The sequence below is a fragment of the Sturnus vulgaris genome, chromosome 7 (genome assembly GCF_052056855.1).
Source record: "Sturnus vulgaris isolate bStuVul1 chromosome 7, bStuVul1.hap1, whole genome shotgun sequence".
Lineage (NCBI taxonomy): Eukaryota > Metazoa > Chordata > Aves > Passeriformes > Sturnidae > Sturnus > Sturnus vulgaris.
In genome coordinates, this window is record NC_142249.1 from 29,790,523 (window position 1) to 29,811,659 (window position 21,137).

A 21,137-nucleotide genomic window follows, 5' to 3' on the forward strand; every position below is an offset into this window, starting at 1 on the left:
GAAGTTTTGCTCCTGGGTAGTCTGAGGTAGTATGTGTAGTATTCCAGGATGGAGTCAAAGTGTTTCTGTCACCCGCAGGGAATTTGGCTAAGATAACTGGTTAATTGCACTTTTTAGAGATGACCTGCAGAGGAATTGAGAAGGATCTCAAATATTCTGCTCAATAAAGGGAGATTTTTCCACTAGTTTTAGACAAGCTACCAAAAACTTCATGCAACATAGTGTTTTTCTAATTTTGCAGGTGCTGATTTCACTTGTATTATTATATTAATGTTTCAATAGAATATATTTTGTGTTGAGAAAAAATATGAACAGTAAAATGCCTTGGTCTTTCGAGACTGAGGTTACAGATTCTATTAATGAAAGAGGAGCGTGGTTTTCTATATATAGATGGTTTGGCTTAAGGTTTCTGTTTGAGCTGGTGTTTAATAAATCTGTTACCGCCTGAGAAATAATTTCTTCCTGATACCAAGAGAGAGCATTTTGTCTGAATGAATTTAATGAAGTAGACATTTAGTATTTGCATTATACAAAGTTTTGTAGATGCTGTATGTTTGTGAAGTTGCCGGCTGGCCCAAATGCCTTCCATTCCTGCTATTCTCCCCCATACCTAGAAAGAAATAACTGTGTGAGAATTTGCTTAGGCAGGCTCTGTTTACAAACTTTTTTGAGATTTTGCTTTCAGCTGCGATGTGTTGTGTTGGATTTAACTGATATATCAAGTAAACCAGTGATGGTGATTGCAAAGTTGAATATAAAATATTTGAAGATCAGGGTAGAGGAAGGTGGCAAGAATTATGGCACGCAACTTTACTTACTTAGGTATTACTTAGAGATTATTTCTGAAAAAAAAAACTTGGCTGGCTCAGAATTTTGAGAGGTGTACTAAATCTGCTAATTACTAGCTTACTAAATATATGCTTAGAAAGTTATCCCATTTTTCATTTTGTGAATGTATAAATATTGAGGTAAAACATTGCAAGATGGTGGCTTTATAGAAATAGAGAAATCCTTAAGCTGCTGGCAGAGTAAGCATAAATAATGTCTGCATTTCTTTGCATTTAATTTTTTTTAACACTGACCTTTACTCTGATCTAACAATTTATTAATGTATTTTATTACATGTAAGGTACATCTTAGGTATAATAACTCTTAAGCTATTATTTCTATTTGTTGTTATAAAGGAGCTCATAGCATGAAAACTGTTTAATTTTTTAGACCATCACTGTAAAAGCGATGTTTCCTTGGGGCCAGAGATGTTTTTTTTATAAATTATGTATGAGCATATGAGCTGGCTTTTTGCACCTAGAAGTTAGTTTTAGGAACCTAGTTTTGTAAATGTGATATCTAAGTGCTATTTATTCAAGTTGCTTGGCCCAGACTGTTTCCTAGTAGTTGTTAAAAGCACTTGCTAATGGAATGCTATCTCCTAATTCAATGGGCTTTGCTACCTGCTTCTGAACTGGTGAAACGCCTAGATACCAAACAGTAGTAAATTCATAAGCAATTTGCTGTACTTGGCTTCTAAAGTTTTCCAGTACATTGGTTATTACAATTGTACTGGCTGTGTTTCTAGTTCTATTGAATGTCAGTGAGTAAGGAAAGCCTAAAAGCAAAAATGATAAAATGACATTTTAACACTGTTGGGCAAGTCTGTGTTGATATTTTCCAAAAAAAGAGATTATGAAAGTTCTTTATGGATATTATATGTGTTTCTTGTGGAGTGTACATTTGCCTTTGTGAAAAAAAGCCATCAAAAATATGAGGGGGAAAAAAGATGTACACATTATATTTTCAGAAACTAAACTTTTGAATTAGAATATAACATGTGCAGAGAAAAAGGTAGATGCTACAATAAATCTACCTGCTGTGTACTAAATCCTGTTATCTTTTCAGAAAAAAGCCAAAGGCCAGCTCCTGTTTGAACAAATCATGTATCATCTGGACCTTATAGAAAGCGACTACTTTGGATTAAGATTCATGGATTCAGCACAAGTGGCAGTGAGTAGTTATGTTTTTTTTAAGCAACAATGTAAAAGTTAAATCCCAATATTGACAAAAATGCTATAAGAAAGCTGCCTTTTGTGAATTCAGTTTTGTGCAGAAGTTCTGTTGTGTGTGATTTTCCATGTCCCCGAGTTTAATTCCACCTCCAGCACTCTTATCATCTGACCATGCTGTTGTCACTTCCTTTCTTGTTTTCACATGTTCCTGTCATAGCTCCTGTTGTCACTAGACAGGCTGGTCCAGTCAGACCCCAGAGCTTGGTGTGTCATGTAGAAACTCTTGGTGGTGATGATACAGAGAGGAAGGAACAAAACTAGAGTGTGTATTTGGCCCTTTGTATGCTATACAGAGAGGAGGTTTTCCTTTGCAAATGCCATCAGCTTTCTTGTCAGCAAAAGTCACCTTGTTAAATGTCTGCTTGCAAGAGGGGTATACCTATGATTTATTCAAATCAGTTGTGACTCAGACTTGCAACTCTAAGTCTTTAGGAGGTTATGAGTGTGTTTGTATATACCAGTTTGAGTAGAGGGTTGGTTCTTCTAAGCCCAGGTTTGTTGGTGTTTTATTGTGTGTTTCTAAAACTTTAACAGGTTTTGAAATGAGAAGCAGAGCATTGTCAGAAGCAACCACAGTTCTTTCACTTGTGGGTTATGAAGTTTTATATAGATACTTCTTGTAGTCAAGTATTTAATCCTGCCACCAAGGGTAGCTGCAAGTTAAGTGAGCCTTTAGGCAAGGAATGTTTTTTTGTTTGTCCTGCATCCCTATAACTTGATTTGAAATCACTTAGCCCAACATCCCCAGGTAGAATGAGATTTGCGTTTTCCTGCTTCATACATCAATCTTATTTGTTAGATGTATAACCTGATCGTTTTCATGTTTCAAGGCCGCTTCAGAATTATTTCATGCTTAGAATGGCAGAGGGGAGGCACAGACACTTGAGCTAAATATCTGACTTGTTCAAGGTCAGCATACGAAAATGGAGGCAGTGACTTATATTCCTTTATTTCTGTTAAGGTCTGTGTCCATAATGGTTTGAAGGTGATCTCTTAGTTGTTGCGGCTTTGTACAAAGGCAAAAAAATTTCCACAAACTTAAACCTTTGAAAGAAGCTAACAATTTGGGACCCAGTGCTCTACCCCAAAGCACTTACAACCTGATGGCTTCTTTCCGAAATTATTGTGATTGAATTTTATGCTTGGCACGTAATTGTAGAGAATGTGCTCCTCAGAGAAAATCGTTGGTGTTCAGCATCTGAAGCAAACTTCATGGCCAGTGGGATTAGCTGCTGCTGGTCTGTAGTTCCCAGTAGTGAAAGTGGTCTTACACCCTTTGCAGAACAGAGACATTTAACTCTGAGGAGAAAAAGACCATTACACTGACAGATGGATGGCATTCAAAACCATGCATAGCAACAGAAATGAGAAAACAGCCTATTGCATACAGTTTTATCTTTCTCAAAATCATGTTAACTGAGCTCAGCACGTGCAGTCCAGGACAATGAGTATTGGTAGTGAAGGACTCTATTGCATTTATCTTTTTGCTTCAGAAAAACAGTATGGTTAAGGTATCCTAACTCAGTTTCTGCAATGTGGCTTCTGATGTATTTCCCTGTCTCTAGGATCCTGTAAGAGTTCACAGTGGGTTAATTTTAAGTGGTAGAATTATCCATATGATAATTTTTTTTCTCTTCCTCATATGCTAGCAAATAAAGCCATTTCATCTTGAAATGTGTTAATAAGAGTTAATATTTTCTGCCACAACAGTGGCTCCTGCCTTTCTTTTGTCTAGCAAGTTATTACTGCCAGTCCAGAGAGCACGATTGAATATTTGATACTGCACAATCTACCAGGTACAGGGGATTTCAAACTCAGTTTGCTTCCTTTTCTTAACTATGTGTGACTGAAAAGCAGCAGAGATAACAATCTGTTTAAACTGGACCTTAATGATGAACTGCGTATAATGAAGCAGAAAAGATTGCATTTTGCCAGAAGAGCTGAGTGCAACAGCCAGAGATAATTAATTGCTTTAAGAAATGAAGAACTGTGGCAATAGCAGCCATTCCTGCAAAAGGAGCTGGCAAGTTCCATCAGAAACCCAATCTGCAGCTGGAAACAAAGAACAGAGACTAATCAAGTGACTTGTCCAAGATTATTCAGGAGACCTGTTAAATAAACAGGGTAAAAATCCAGTCCCTTACTGTTGACAGAATTGTCCAGTGGCTCTGAAGGAGAGAATCTTTCTACTACCCAGTTTAAATCTAAGAATATTGCCATACTTGCTAGTTACTTTTACTGATACAAACTAGTGACACGTAGTTATACAAAGTTTCAGAAATCCCACACTTGTTTTAACTACAAGTTTTCAGTAGATTTATTGTTAACAAGTGAAGGACTGCTTCTTTTTTTTTTTCATTCTTTTCTGCTGCTGAAGTGATCTCTAGTTGGGTATTAAAGATTTCCTGAGGAGTGGAGGAAACCCAGATAATGGAAACTCTTCCTGACATTTTAGATTTTAGTATTCAAGTCATAGCTTCTTTAAAGACGTTGTTGAAACAATTAGTGAAGTGAAAGAATTGTTTTAATTTGATTTCTGTGTTCACTCTTGTCCGCTGTTCAGGAAGAGACCATTTTTAGCCTCCACATCTTATTTAACAAACCTCTCTTGCCCAAACTTCTTTAAATGTTGCTGGGTCAGTATTTGAAGGGTTTTTGTATGTGTTTTATTTTTAATTTCTGCAGCAGCAAACTATTTTAGTAAGGACTTGCAGTACTCTGCGCAGTCTGTTGTTTGTATTGCCTTCTGTTTAGCAAGCTTTAGCTCTGATTTTCAGCAATAGACTGTGCTGTGCAAACCCTCATCAAAAGTAAACTTCTTTTGCAAGTCCACTTGAATTCCATTTTAATCACTTGGAATAAATCTCAAGTTTCTTGACGTCTGTGTCTGTCCATTCATGTGTTGGTTTTGGGGCTGTGTTTTTTGTTTCGTTCCCACCTCCACTTAAAAGCAGTTCTGTTTCCCTTCTCTCTTGCACACCCTCACCATTGAGCAGAGCTCCTGTGGGCAGCAGCAGTTGCTATCGGTGCCTGTCATGGGCCTGCCTCTCTGTTGCCTTCCCATGGAATGTGGAGGAGATGAGAGAAAACAGGAGGGAAATGAGACGGGGGCACAGCCAGCCCTGGAGCCTAGAAAGGGCTCTCCTTGCCATTCCTGTATCTAAATCACCTGCAAGCCTCCAGCTGGGTAGTTCCTATATTTTTGGTGGAGAAAGGAGTAAGTAAACTCTCTCTTACAGCAAGTGAGTTTACGGAATAGGTAAAAAGATTATATTATTTCCTTGAAGAAAAAGAAGTTGCTCAACTCTCATTTCACTGGTAGTGTAAGCAAAATTTATATAAATATTTGCTTCATTCCTCCTTAAGCTTCCTGATTTATTTTAAAAATGTATTAGATCCATTTCAGATAGCTCGCTGTAGCTACTTAGTTTGAATAGGCAATGAGAACATTCTCAGCTGTGTGCACAGCAGCAGCAGATGGTTTAAGTGTTCTCATCTGCAGCTAATACAGCAATCAGTCACAGCCCAGCTGTGTTACAGGCTGACTTCTGCTCTCTAGAAGGCAGGGCTGTTCTGCAGGCAGGAATGTGTTTGCACTTGGCAGTGCAACCTGAAAATACTGGTTCTTTTTCATACCCTTGTTGCTTTTCTGTCCTCCCTGGGGCTCGCTGTCAACTTCATGTCACACAGTTTAACAAAAGGAGTGTTGCTAAGGGTATAATTCATCTGTATTAGTTGCAAGGTGACATTTGGGATTGATCTGATGAGCTGTTGTTCCCTGGGCATGGTGAACCATGAAGGACATAGTGTGTCAGGTAGTTGGCTCTGGCTATTGAGTCAATGCAATTATGTTGGTCGGCGTGCCGTGTTTCCTGTTTAGGTGAGTCACCTCCTTTGCAGGAGGGAGCTGTTGGCCATACACAGCACTAGGAAGGAGATCTGTCCCGCTAGGCATGTGTTGGATTTCCAGCTTTAACTTCTGGTGTAAACTCTTCAGCAGTGTGGTTGTGTGCAGCTATTTTGGGTAGCATAGTGTATATGTGTAGGTGTTTCAATCTGCCTAGTATTGGCTTTTTTCTACACAGTGTAAGTCAAGCCATTATTTTGGCTTCTTGTCCAGTATATAGCTTATAATTAGTAGGTGATCCAGTAACTTCTCCTTCCATGTGACAGCTGCTAAAATGTCACCTGTGAATAGATTTTTGAGAATTAGGTAGAGCTGACTGATGTTGGGACACAGACAGCTCTGCTGTTACTGCATGTGAGTCATCTAAAGAAAATGCCAGAAAGCCAACAATATTTATTTTGTCTCTTCCCTTCCTGCCTCAAGTAAACATCACAGCTGAGTGCCAGAGTCTTCAGCTATGATTTATGCTTCTCTGGCACATTGTCACTGGCTGACCTACTAATGTGTGAATTAAGTATTTGTCTGGACAGGATGAAAATCTAGTGAAGTGGTTTGTTAGTATGTTTTTGTTTTTTTCTTTTAAGTAAACAGTGCTGTCTTGAAGATTTGGCTTAAATAAGATACTACAGGATGTTTGTGTTGTTCAAAACTGACATTTTGCATTACAAAATTTGAGCAAAAGGGTCTTCAGCCAGCACTGAAAGAGCTACCAATTGTACAAGATTTGAATTAGATTGTTTTAAAAAACTACTTGTTATTCCAAGATGGTCTTCACTAACATTTCCTTTTTTGTTCTTTCTGGGAGATTTCTTTATTGATAATTCAGTGAAATTAATTTATTTTTCAGCATTGGCTGGACAACACAAAAAGCATTAAAAAGCAAGTTAAAAGTAAGTGTCCTTTCCATTTTCTCTTGGGACATTGTATTTAACATACAGGAAGCACAGCCAGTGCTTGAAATGGGTGGTGGGGGGCAGTGTCCTGTGAGGGTGGCAAGTGACAAAAGCCCTGTGTGGTGCTACTGATTGTTTAATGGTGTCTTCCTTCTGTAGCTCATATTACTTTATTTTAATGCTCTTAATTAAACATGTTATGAGCTAATTAATTATAGTTAAACTGGAGTCAAGACAGCTGAGGATGTTCTAGTGTTATAGAGCATTATCCTGACTATAGGAAAACTTGTCTTGGAGCCTCATGCATGGGGCAGTCCTGCATGCTTGAATCTATGTCCAGTCCACTAAGTCCTCACCTGCTGCATAAGTGTGGCCTGCATGTTGCAGTGATGTGTGCTTGGGTAAGATGTTGTTTAGCAGCTTCCTTGCTCTGCACAGTGGGAAGTCTTCAGGGATTTGTGGTGTTGTTTTAATACAAGAGACGTTTTGGAAGCAGTGAGAGAGAGAAAATTCCTCCTGTCAAATGCAAAAATCAGCAGAGCCATGCACATTTTTAAAGAACTGTTAATCCACCCTCTTGCTGAGTTAACTCTTTGATTTCCAGAATGGATGATTCTTCCATAGAAGGGTTTCTTACATTGCAGTAAAATATGTCTAAACTTCTGTGGAATAGAAGGGCCTGAGTTGTCAGCGGTGAGAATTTCCCAGAGCCCTGGCAAGGTGTGGCAGAGACCAACAGCATGCCTGAAGGATTTCTGTAGACCAACTGTAGAACCAAGATGCACTGCTTTCTTGGTGCTGGATAGAGCCCTTAAATATAGAGATTAACCTAGATTCATGTGCTCTTGGCAGGACAAATCACATTAATGTGATATGACCATTGGGTTGACTTGTAACACATAAAACTATTTGTGTGCATATTTAAGTGTCCTGTCACCCTGATGTTCTTCATGGATTTCCTGGCATAAAGGAATTTCTACCTTTAGACCTTGTGTAGAACATAGCCAACCAATTTCAGTCAAGTTTTGTGATGTGATTCTGTGTAATAAATAAATAACCTGTCTCGTCCAGTAACTGTTACTGTTGTCTTGAATGAATTCTGCTTTGCAGTTGGCCCCCCATATTGTCTGCATTTTCGTGTAAAGTTTTACTCATCAGAGCCCAACAATCTACGTGAAGAGCTAACAAGGTAAGAGGGATTTTGTGTGTGAGAGGGGGAACTAAATAAGGCCAGGGAAATGTTTTCTGTGATATTTGTTTAAACAATTTTGATGTTTTGGAGAATTCTTTAGAACTGCTTGCTTACTTGGCTTTTTGTAAATATAGTTTTATTTTTCTAAAATGGCTATTTTGTGTGTGGAAATAAATGTGCTGTGACACAGATCTAAATATTTATATATTACTTAATGCACCATTTTTCTTTAGGCAATTTTGGCAACTGATCTGAGTAGCTTACACGTGATGGACAGAGGTTTTCACTGAAGAGAACAGGCATCATTCCTCTCTCTTTATCTTTCTTAAGCTGTTAGTTTCAACTACATGCAATCACTTTGTCTCCAGGCAGAAAAACATTGAATTGCAAGTTAGGGGTTCTCTTTGGAAAAAAAAAAAAGTTCAGTTAGCATTTCATTGCATGTGTGGTCTTCAAAGAGCTTATGGAAAGGGAAAGTAGTATTTTACTGCCATGTTGAGCTGAACTGACACTACTGTAGGTGGTAGGTTTGTAGTATCAGGTGAGCAGCAGTTCCTCTTGATTAAAGCATTTCACAAATCCATTCTTAGAACTGCATTTCCGATTGGACTGAGACTACTAGGGGTTCTTTGAAAAAAGAGCACAACCTGTCACAATCTGTCAGGAGTATAAATCTGTGTAAAAGGCAACATCTCCTAGCATTGTTACTGCTGCTGCTGATCCCTCTTGGAGACTAAGAAAACTTATGTTTTCATGATAGCTGTAGACATTTCATACCTCAGTCATTTGTAAGGGTGTGAAGTGCATTTGTTGTTCAGGTTTATGTCTGTGTGGATCTTGAATGTGCACTTTAGCCAAATCCCTTGGAGTGCTACCAGGAAGATTACAGTAGCATTACCCCTTCCAGCCGTATGTACTCCGTGCAGCTTCATATTTACATGTGGTAACTGTTGCTTTTTAATGCTTTCCTGCTGATCTGGGGAGAATGTTTTACCTCTCCATTCAGATTCCTGAATAAACATTTAACTGTAGACAAAATTCAGACCTATATTTGTATCTACCAATACGAAATGTTTTCATCCATTTTGACTTGAGTTCTGCCAGTCAGACTTTGCTATGCAGGTTTTAGCAGAGCAGACCTGAAACCCGAGGGCTTTTAAACTCTGTCTGCCTGTTTCGCTAATCCCCGAGAACAGGAGAGCAGCAAGTTGTCCTTCTGTCTTGAGACAATGCGGCACCTTAAAGTAGCAGAAGCAGTGGGAAGCAGAGCTTTGCTGTGGGTTATAGGTGTCACTGGCAGGGAATTTCCCGGAGTTCCATCTTCAAACAGCAGGACACTCAACTGGAGCTACTTTTCAGCTTCCACAGGTGCAGCTTGTGTAGGAAGTGCTTGAATTGGTTGGAAGGGTTATGTGGCTGATAAGCATGGACTGGTCACACCCACTACACACTGGAGACCTGTGTTCATTTTCATATCTGGGGTCAGTACCGACCAAATTTATTCCCCATGCAGAGGCTAGTGTTTAAAAGGGTTTGGATAATTAATGGTTTGGCAAAGTATTTGTGGATTTCTGTGGAACTTATAGGAAGAACACCTGCACCTGTTTTGTGTCTGTGTATGAAAGTGTGAGGAGACACAGACACATGTTGAAGCAGAAGTTGTTTGTCAGGCTTCTGGGAATCTGTGCTAGAATTCAGGCTGGATACCATGGGTGGATGACAGTGTTTTATACTTGATGAGACCTCTTCTCTTGTTAAAGGAAAGCTGTGTACCATAATGGAGCAAGGGTGCTGAAGAATTGGTATTGCACACCAAAGGGATTTATATTCAGTATTTGCCCCATTTCTAAGCAAAAAGAGTAGAGGCAGTGAAGGAGAGCTGGCTCTGAAGAGTAAAGAAGTTGATAAGGCTGCAGCCTGTTTTTTATTTTTTAGTCACCTGGTAGTCAGCGTTCCAGGTTAGATTTTAACTAAGTAATCCGTAATAGAAACTTTTTTTTTTTTTTTTGCAAGACTTAAAAATAACCGTTCTTTAGGAGATTGGTATGTGCGTGAATAATGACGGAAATGTGAAAGATGCAAGTTGTTCTTTGCTCAAGTAGAATCAGAAGAGAATAAAAGATATATTTACTTGGGTATCCTGTTTATTTTTCCATGCAACACTGTAGTTCAGCTTTTAACAACTTGGACTTTTAGGTTTGCTTCATTTGAAATGCCTGCAAAACACATAAGCCCGACTGATAAAGCATTGAAAGGTCACAGTGCAGTTTCTTTCATCTTGAAAACCCATGTTAAGAGTAGAAAACATTTTTATTTGTCAGGCTCTAACTTCCTCCTATTGACCGAGTGACACATTAGCACTAATACTCAATGACTTATTTCTTATTTAATCCTACAGGTATTTATTTGTGCTGCAGCTGAAACTGGATATTCTTAGTGGAAAGTAAGCAGCCTTTTAAACTATTACAATGCGTTTAGCACAGAGTTCATTACATTTATATTTGGATAATTAATAAGTTTTGCTTAGTAATGTAATGTTATTTTTTTTCTCTAAAATACTTCTTTTCTATGCATGAATATCAGGAGAGGAATCCTTAAATAATGTAGTGCTTATCTCCTGATAATTATCTGAAAATCCAGCAATACTTTTCCATTTTCTTATCCCAGACATTTGCAGTTTCTTACTTCAGTTACGTAAGTTGTCTGCTAATCATGTCAGTTCAGGTTTTAACAATGCATTTCTCTTTTGGCAGATTGGAATGTCCTTTTGACACAGCTGTCCAGTTGGCAGCTTATAACATGCAAGGTGAGTAGGTGCAAGAAGGGAGGGGTGAAGTTGCACAGTTTTGTGTAGACTCTTACTAACTGTTTTAAAAAGTCTGTCCTTTTATGTCCATAAAATAGCCTCTGCCCAGATATTAGTGATCCGGTGTGAAATGCAGATCTTTTTGATTGTACTTGTGCTGAGAGTATGTACAGAAAACTACTCAATTCCTCAGGAAAGAGAACAAGGAGATTCTGAACACAGCTTTGCACTAAAGGTGTTTTCTCAGATGTTTATGTGCAAATCTGTCCACTTTGATGTAGTAACACAGCTCACTTCTTTTTCATCATGTAGTTTCCTTCAAATGTTGTCTTCATTGTCCAAATCAGGTACAAAATTGGTTTTGTTTGCACTGTGTATAAAATACCAGCTTTTGACTTCATCTTATTTGTAGGAGCATCTTAATGCCCCATGTCTCATGCTTGCACTTCAGTATTCCTGGTTGAACTGCACTTGTTGGTATTTCAGATCCTTCTTCAGCCACAAGATGTGACATACTCTTTTTTTTTTTTTTTCTCAGCTATGTAGCACTGTGCTTGAGTCATGTGAGATTTTATTAATCAGTTGTCTTTAACTTTCGATTCCAGATGAGAATGTTTTGTTTGGGTGAGGGTATGATGTTAACAAATGTCAAGTTTGCTATGGTTTCAAGCAGAGGAGCTCACAAAAGAGAGGAGGCTTGAAGTTTTAAAAATACCTGCTAGAGTAGGGTTTGGGGTAGGATGTATACATCTATCTGTATATATATATATATATATATATATATCCTCCTTACTGGAGGATATGGATATATGGCCTTATTCAACCCAATTGATCTGCCATTTGAGCCACGTCTGTGGCTCACAAACACATCTGTGTTTGAGCCAAAATTCTCCACACAACATTCATCTTTTGAATCTGTTGTACTTACTCTGCATGAGGTAGGACTAAGTCACTGAGTCTCTTACAAGTATTTTTCAAAACACTCTTTTTTTTTTTCTGCAGGAAGTGCTAATGGCCCTAAATTGTGTGTAGGTATAAGAGTTGGAATTAAACTGTGAAGACACCTGGTATTTTTAACCTGCTCTTTTGCGTGGAAGGAAAGCAGTTAAAATACATTCCACAATTAAAAATATTAGCATTGTTAGAGCCTGAAGTTACAGGTTCACTAAATAAGATTTAGGAAAAGCAAAGTGATCTAATTAGGCCATATATCCACTGCTTTTTGTCGTGGTCTTTTCTTTCCTCTCTCCACAATGAGGCCTGTAGCAGGGCTTTCATCTTACTGTCTGACAGCTGTGTACTTTTATTTAAATCAGCTGGAACCTAAGCTGGCTTTGACAGCATTCCTTTCAACAGAGGCAGGCATTTTAGTGGGAGTAAATTATTATAGAACTACAGACTTCCTCTGTCAGCATTTAAAAAAAGAAAAAGGAGGGGGTGAAAAGACTGTTATTATGCTTGCAGCATTCAGAATCTAAGAAATGGAATTTTATATCATGAGGCATTTCTGTACCTGTGGAATACTGGCATTTGACTTTTACAGGTCTTCCCAGTGATGTCTCTATTTTTCTCTACATAAACATCTGTAGTTTCATTTTTCAGACCAGAACAATTATTGGCCTGTATCAGACTTCCAAAGTCCAAGTTGCAGAATTATTCCTAGTTTTTGACTATGAGCTGAACATTTAACAAACAACTTGAAATTAGTAAGAGGAGCCAGTGTTTAGTGACTCTGAAAATCAGTACATTTTTGTAAAGGTTTCTAATTGTCAGTTTCAGCATTTTAGATATTTATCTGTCTTTAAAACTGGACTTGTTAGCATCTGTGGGAGATGGAGTTGTGTTTTTGATGTGGCACACCTCTTGACTGCTATGTTCCATTATGTTTTCTACATAGCATCTCTTACTGCCTCTCTGAGCATGCAGCAGTGGACTCAATGAGCCATTTGACTGACCCAGGAGAGCATGTATTATATCCTTAGATGAAAAGGAGAGCAGCAAATAACAGCTGCATGATTGTGCCCTGACACAGAGTAATTTTACCAGGACAGGGCCATATAGAATCATAAAACGAGAAACTGACTTGTAAAATGGACAAATAGTTTCATGAAAAGTGTCAGAACTGGTTTTGCTTTTTATAAATTTCAAGAGATACTGTTTTTATTCTTCAAGGCAAAATTCCATTGTAACTTTTGTCAGCTGTCAATTCAGTATACTTCTGTGATAAAAATCTTGAAAACTCTGCAAAAAAGAAGAAAGGTGAGTTTCAAGGATGTTGATAAATTCCCTTTATAGGAAGCTTTTTAAGGAATATGTCAATAATACTTTGTAAACATTAATATAAAGCTTTCGTGCAGACAACACAACCATTTGTTCAGTGTCCATAATTTCCCTGTCAAAAAAAGGCGAAGGGAGAACTGAAGGAGAAGAAGAAACACTAACAGAAATTTAATATTTTAGACTAACTAGAAAAGTGTGCAGAAATTCCTCTGTATGCAAAAATATCCACTGTGTTTATTGAGAGCAGTGCCTAACAGTGTTGTTCTTTTGTAGCTGAACTTGGAGATTATGATTCTGCTGAACATGTCCCTGAGCTGGTGTCTGAGTTCCGCTTTGTTCCCACTCAGACTGAAGAGATGGAATTGGCTGTTTTTGAGAAGTGGAAGGAATGCAGGTACTAGATCTTCCAGTGAATGCTGCCAGCTGTTTGCACTGATTTTTCTGTGAAGAGAGTCTATCAAAAAGATACTGCTGATGCTTCTTCTGTGGCCTTTTTCAGAAATAGAATTTTAATATGGCTCTGTCCTATTTTGTAAAAGAATATAACGTGAAAAATGAAGCTTTTCAAAGGTCTGAGTAAAATGATGAGGTACAAAATCTTGAAACACATTCCTTTTTTTGCAGCAGCATTTTCAGATTAAAACTTTAAAAAGTGACCTTGATCTTCATTAAAATGAACAGGTGTCACCAGTGGTTTTTTTTCCACAAACTTTCAGGAAGTTCTTGTCCTCTTTCCTCATACCAATTTTTCCATTCTGTGCTTTTTCAGGCATCTACCTAACAGCAAAAATTTTATTTTAGGGGGCAAACACCAGCGCAGGCTGAAACTAACTACTTAAACAAAGCTAAGTGGCTGGAAATGTATGGTGTAGACATGCACATAGTCAAGGTATGTTTAACCACAGCATGGTGACCTTTGGAAATGATAATGCTAGTTTTGTGTTGCATTTCAACACTGCTTCTGCTTTGAGGGGGAAAGAAAAGGAATATTGTTCTCATGCAATCTATGAAATAAGTGATCTGGCTTTGTGTCAACATTCCACTCTTTGGTGTATATTTCTAGAAGGTATAACTTGAGTCCAAGCATACCTGCTTTATGTTAAATGTGTGATTGATGTGAAAGTATGTACTGCAGTTTGTGTTTAGACTTAGGAGGTTTGTGAAAAATCGTAGTAATTCAGATTTGCTGGGGTGTAGGCAGCTACCAGCTGAAGAAGTACAAATAGGCATAGATCTCCTCCTGTGGAGACACAAGTGCTGCAAATGCATAAGGGTGTCTTTATTATACATACAAATCAAGAAACTTTAATTTTCCTCTTTAGTCACCCTTACTGAAGGGTTGCAAACAAGGAAAAAGCATTGTTTAAGATCATCAAAACACAAGAGTTCTGTTGTATAAATTGGATAGAGGGTCAAATACCAAAATTAATATAATTTTTATTTTGTGGCAATTAGGCAAGAGATGGCAATGATTACAGCCTGGGGCTAACACCTACAGGAGTTCTTGTCTTTGAAGGAGACACAAAGATTGGTTTGTTTTTCTGGTAAGCTCTCTGTTCACTCGAATCTGGTTTTGGTTTTGATTTTGGTTGTTTTGTTTCTTTTATGATAGCAAAAAGAATTGTTTGGGTTGTGAGAACACCATAAATATGAGGTATTTTCTCAGTAAGTTACTAAAAGTTAGATGTAAACCTGCACTTTCTGTTCATCTGGCAGGCCAAAGATAACAAGACTTGACTTCAAGAAGAACAAACTCACTCTGGTTGTTGTTGAAGATGATGAACAGGTAGATAAATATCTGTTCAGTTAAATCTCAGTCGTGATTATACAGTACTAGCTTACATACTCCTAATCTTTCCTTATATTTAAGTTTTGAGAATTAATGTGGGTGCCTGAAAGATTTTTGATTGTGACTTGTGGGGGGAGGAGGGAAATGAAGGGACTTAAGATAAACTTGTCTGTCATCATTTTTGAAAAGCAAATGCCTGGTGGAACTAGAGCAGATAGTTTGGAAACAGTATGCCTTGCACAAGAAAGTTTTTTAAAAAAACCCCACATACCACATTTAGTAGAATGAATTACTTAAGCAGGTTTCAGAATTATTCCTATGGCGAAGAAATTGCATACACCTGAGACAATTAAAAACTGAGCATTGGTAATTTGAGAAAATTAGATTTGGAAGTGAAGCCATGTTAGCGTCATCAACAAGTACCTTCCTGTTGTAATAGTATCTTTCATTTGAGTTATTCAGAGGTTTGACTTGTTAAATATATGGACTCCAGCCCTTTCCAGCTTTAGACAGTATAGCAGTTGTTCGTTATAACTTCTGAAAAGGTTGATTTTTCTGCCTAAAACATTTTTTAAATATATATATCAGGAATCATAAAAAACAAATTTTGTTTGTCTTGCATGGAATTTTAGCTTTGACTTATTCAAACCCCTTGTAAGTCGTCAGTGTGCTTTGTGTGCTTTAAGGGAAAGGAGCAGGAGCACACTTTTGTCTTTAGACTGGATCATCCCAAAGCCTGCAAACACTTGTGGAAATGTGCAGTGGAGCACCACGCCTTCTTCCGGCTCCGAGGGCCTGTCCAGAAAAGCTCCAGTCGCTCTGGCTTCATTCGCTTGGGATCTCGCTTCCGATACAGGTCGGTGTCATCTGCCATTTTTCACATTCCTCTGTCATTCCTTGCTTTTCCTGGATGCTGAGTTTTAGTCCTATTATCAGCTTTCTCTGTGACTTGTGGCAATATTACTTAAGCTTTGTTCTCTTCTAGAATTTTCAGCTTCTCCCTAAACTTGTGCTCTGGGACCGTAGAAATGTACAAAGGGCGCACATGCTTTTATCTGCAACTTAATGTTTAAAACGTTGTTGCATCTGCCATTTCTCTTGGGGCAATGGGGTGAAGAAGAAAATGTTTCTACAGCTCTTTCCCTCTTTAATGAAAGGTCTTTTGAGGTGTGAAGTTTGGGATGCTTTATGAGAACTGACATGAGAGAGTAAGCTGTGAACTTAAAATAGAAATGTGATGTTTTTATGGGCGTTATCTCTATTCCATTCTTAAAAAATAAGTGATTTGTTTTACTACTTTGCATTTTTACATGGCATTTTTAGTGGGAAGACAGAATATCAAACCACAAAGACCAACAAAGCCAGGAGATCAGCATCCTTTGAAAGAAGGCCCAGCAAGAGATACTCAAGACGAACACTGCAAGTGAAAGGTAAAAACTTCCCTTCTGAGAAGTCCAATCCAATGTGAGAATCAGGTAATCATCTCCTTTATAAATTCTGGGTAGGAATTCTCCTGTAGCTGTTTGCCCTTCTCTTGAATTTTCAAAATCAGGTTTTCTTTGACTTATTTAGGAGACCTCATGTATTTATCAGAAAAAGCTTGTGTTCAAAGCACGTCCAAAACAGCTTGTCTCGCAGGTAAAACACCTATGAAAATTACGTGGTAGGTCTTGGTATGAAGGTGGAAAACTTGGGCCCAGGAAACAGTGATATATTAATGATAGTATTTTAAATTTACGAATTGAGTTAAAAAATTTTTTCATTGCTGTTAGGACCTGCACTGCCTTGTTGTGATCTGAGAGCAGGTGATACCTTGTTTCTGACTCCCACTCTTGCACAGGTCAAATGTGACAGCCATGTCTGCCTTCAGATACTTGCCTAAACCTGGCTTTGATTTTTTTGGTCTTCAGATTTATTTTATTTTCCAATTTAGATTTTGTTTTTCACACATTATACATGAGATGAGTGCAACTTTTGCTCTTTTGGCAGTGGCTGCTTTTAGGCAGTGCTAGGCTATTTTTATTAATCATATAATTAATATTTAACTGATAACCTAATTATAAATTAAATTTTAATTAATGCTTTATATTTTTGCAGCATACACTGCTAAACTGGAAGAAACAAGGTAAGATGCATTCAAGTATTTGAATTTCTGTCTTGGATGCTTGGCATGTGTACTTGAGCAGGTGTCTGCAGGACGAGGATATAGTGTTGGCCTCTTAACTGTGGTTTGCCATGAGTATTGTTTGTTTGCTTTATATAAAAGTGTTCAAAGCAAAGCTTCTGTGTTGCTGTCACATAGACAATTTTGCCAGACTTGCTTACTAGCTACCAAAGAAGTTTGCTTATTACTAGCTATGATTCTTGCTGGATATGAGCTATGGTTCATGTGCTGCCATGTAAAGAGATCAGGTAAAAGTGTGTGAGGAGGTCTTCTACCTGAACTCTGCCTGTGTGACTGAAGTTCCTCATTCAGTGAAGGTCAAAGACTGGGAAAAGACATTAAAATTAATGTTTTTAAAATAAGTTGATGATTTTATATTCTGTATTACACTTGCCTTTATTTTTATGCGTGATAAACATTGAAAGGGAAGCCTTTTGGTTCTTTATTTCTCTACCAGAAGTCTTCCTGGATGTGTAGGTTCACACTTGCTGTTGCAATGTAAATTACTCATATGTATCTGAATCATGTAATTTTCATACCCTTCCTTAAGGGAAGAAAGGAAACCAGGTTAAAAGGAACTGCCTGGTAGTGAAGAAACTTAGGTCACTCAGTTTCTGTCCTTTGCCCTTGTGAACACTGCAGTGATCAGTTGCAACCAAATTGTTTTTTAAAAAGTAGATATTCATAGATATTAAGCACCGTGGTGGGTAAGGAATGCCAAAATAACATTTGAGAACAACAGGCTTCAAACAGGCCAACATTTTCTGTCTGTAGTAGCAGGGCTGATTCTTGCATGAGAGTGGGAAGTCTAGAAGTGTGGAGACAAGGCTGCAGTGTGACTCCTGCATTGTTTTTTCTTTCTATACGATAGGAAAGTACTCTTCAAAACTGGGTGTTATTGAGATCCTCTGCATGCAAAATGTGACCGTTTGGTTAATTAGTGCTCTTGTGATCCTGTGTTGTTGTGCCCTTCTCCAAGTTTCAGGTTGCTTAGGTCATTCTGAGAGTGGGAAGAGAAACTTCATGTGCAGTTTCTCCTCCTGATAAGACTGCAGTCTCCTGATCTGCCCTTAGGTGTGGCACTGTTGTGTCTCTACAGCAAGCTGTGCCATTTCTGAAACTCTACACTCCAGTGTTGCTAATTGAAATGCATCATGAAAGATGTATGTTGTTCCCTTCTTTTGTGTTAACCTAGCACAGAGGAATGTGCTAGTCAAAAGGCATTCCTTAATATTTCTGTTAATTCTGGGGTAGCCTCCACATTCTCTCAATAGAGAAAGGGTGAAGGGGAGAAACAGGCAAGGAGCAGCTTGTTCAGTGTTGACATCATGATGTTTTAAATAATTCTAAGCAGTCGCTGAAGCCAAGACAGAAATCTATTTGAATTGTCAGCTTGTCAGGTTGGATAGCTGTTGTCCAGACCATAAATCAGAAAATTAGCAGGTTGTAGGAGATGGGAGCCTTTTTTAAAAGGTTAAAATTCTGGGGGGAAAGTTTGCTTTGCATGAAATCTATAATGCATAATTACTGCTTTTAAGTCTCACAAAAATATGAAATATCTCTTGCAGGTTCAGAAATCATCAAGACTAGGGATATGGGTCTTCTTTAATTCATCAAATATAGTAAATATTTAATAACAAAATTATTATTAATGCTGTGCTGAGTTCCTGTGCATGTAAATTTGAATAGCTGCTTTTAAATCCATTAGAGGTTGTATGCAGAAGAAACTCTTTAATTTTTCTGACAAACTTTTGTGATATGAAAGGTCAAATCAGGAGGATTCTAGTTATGGAACAAACATAATATCTGCAGCATGTAGGTGAGCTTTTGAAAAGGTCACATTTTGCTGGGTGTTTTAACTAAAATGATACCATTTTTGCTTTAGAAGTGCCACATCTTACTGCTGAATCAGGAATCAGGAAGACTTTTTAAACCAAACTGGTTTAGGAAAGGAAGAGTTAAAAACAGATGAGTTATAGATAAACTACAGCTTGAACAAAGGAAAAATAACTTGATAACCTTACCTAGAATGAGACAACTGACCTAAAGCAGAAGATTTTAAGGATTTTTTGAAGAGAGTAATACTTTGAAAATCTTTAACTGTTTCTTTCTCAAAGTCCTTACTGTTCTACCAGCCTGCAATAACAGTTTGTTGATATGATTAATTTTTAAATTCTTGTCTTTCAGTGCTGCGAACAATGCTGTTATCAGCCAAAATAATGGATCACATGTAAGGACTCTATTTCATTCTTTCTAAAGGCAATTTTCATGTGTCTCAACAGATTTGGAAGATTTTATTACTTGCTCTTGAAATCCAGTGGTTGTCCAATTGAATATTAAAGTTAACTATTAACTGTGTATAGTGCTGGTAAAAACTGGGCATAGATATCCAGTGCTAGGGAAGAAAATGACCTTGCTTTAGCTTTGTGCTTAACAAGTGTTGATATGTTTGTTCACTTTAATGTGTCATCACTTCATTAATGTATGTATAATAACTTTTTTGTATTCTGTCTTCAAAGAGCTGGAATACAAAGCCAAACCTACCTGTCCTAACAGCAGTTCCTTCTGCACCAGTCTTAGTGGAAATAGAAAACCTCCCAAGGAGCCCAGGAGCCAGCCAGCAAGATAAGAAGTGGTATGTTGAGCTTTGCTGGGAAATGAATTCTGCTTACTTATGCATGATTCAAGTAGTTCTTCCTTTTTCTGTACTTAAATAAGCTGCCATCCTTTTATCTGTAATGTAAGTTGACAGTCAAATTAGGCATGATGCAGCTGATTTCTTCCTATGAATTGTGTGTGGAAAGGTGAGGACAACAGGCTTAGTCACTGCCAACCAAAAGAAAATTTCTTCGGGAGCTAAAGGAATTAAAGAGAAGTAGCATATTCAAGTCTTGAAGAGAGTTGGGTCCTTCTCATTTGCCATAAGCTTGTAAGCCTTGCTTGGTATCGTGGGGCCCAAGGACTTACCTTGATCCTTAGGATAATATAGAACCTTGTAAACTGATATCCTTGTGAATTGCCTTTTGGACCTTCTGAAATAGGCAAGCTGACTTTTCTCATGAGCTTGGGTAGAATGGGAGCTTGAGGAAAATGAAACAAGCTGAAGATAAGAGCTTTGATTTCATGTAATCAGAGTATTCATTTTATGGGTTAGATGCATCTCTAAATGAAGAGGATTTGTTTGAAGATAGATAAATATACATGTCATTTATCTTTTCTTAAACTAATTCTATATTGCAAAGCTATTTCCAAATATTGGCATATATCAACCCAATACTTGTGCACAGGTCTTCTTAACTTCTTTGACTTCTTGTGCCTATGGCTAATCCAAGAAGGGAAATTCTGGATTCTGCCAGGCTTATCAGGGGCAGGCATGGTGGAATGGAGTGACACCAAAGCTCTTATCCTAGGCAGTTTCAGCCCTCAAGAGAAAGAGGGTCTTTCTCCCATTGTCAGGCATATGAATCTGCTTTGCTTCAATATCTCTTACAATGATGATACCTGTTTCTAATGGTGCTGTGACTTTATTTTTGTAAATTGTTTCATTTAAAGACTTTTAATGCTTTCAATTTTGAATGATAAAGGGGATGGTAATTCTGCTTTGAGTTGCATTTTATTGACATTTCAATCAAAACATATGATCAATGCTGTTTTTCTTTCTTTTGCCCTTGATTTAGCTAGTATCTGAAATCTGTGCTTGTCTATGGTGGGATCCTGTTGATCGCTCGATTCCTTCCATGGTGGTGGGTGAAAGGTGGTGGCATCTTTATTCTTCAGCATTCTTAATATGGTTTTATTTTTATTCTTTTGGCCTAATTGCAAGATGAGTGCTAGACACCTGTATTTCCTTTGGTGGAAATGTTTGACTTGGCTCCAGACCAGCTCTTTTTGGGTACCTGATTTGTGCTGATGTTCCTGCTCGTTTGCAAGGCTGCTGTTGCTTACTGAAATCCTGCTGCTTTGGTTCTGAAGCAGAGAGGGCTCTATAGCCACTCAGTTTTGGGTTTGTTATGCCTGTTTTTAGGATTGAGAACTTGAGCCTG

The 21,137-nt window shown here is 37.9% G+C and overlaps 1 protein-coding gene across 2 annotated transcripts in view; it reads left to right on the forward strand.

Moving 5' to 3' along the window:
- The window catches only part of EPB41L5 (erythrocyte membrane protein band 4.1 like 5), a 53,394-nt gene that overhangs the window by 9,335 nt on the left and 22,922 nt on the right, over positions 1-21,137 (forward strand). For both annotated transcript variants that reach the window (XM_014871727.2, XM_088168255.1), the window contains 14 exons: positions 1,897-2,001; positions 6,818-6,860; positions 7,974-8,052; positions 10,454-10,498; positions 10,809-10,861; positions 13,415-13,535; positions 13,943-14,030; positions 14,597-14,685; positions 14,858-14,927; positions 15,617-15,786; positions 16,254-16,360; positions 17,028-17,055; positions 19,282-19,324; positions 19,614-19,729. In XM_014871727.2, the coding sequence (XP_014727213.2) occupies positions 1,897-2,001; positions 6,818-6,860; positions 7,974-8,052; positions 10,454-10,498; positions 10,809-10,861; positions 13,415-13,535; positions 13,943-14,030; positions 14,597-14,685; positions 14,858-14,927; positions 15,617-15,786; positions 16,254-16,360; positions 17,028-17,055; positions 19,282-19,324; positions 19,614-19,729 (1,157 nt within the window). The remainder of the gene's footprint in view (positions 1-1,896; positions 2,002-6,817; positions 6,861-7,973; positions 8,053-10,453; positions 10,499-10,808; positions 10,862-13,414; positions 13,536-13,942; positions 14,031-14,596; positions 14,686-14,857; positions 14,928-15,616; positions 15,787-16,253; positions 16,361-17,027; positions 17,056-19,281; positions 19,325-19,613; positions 19,730-21,137) is intronic.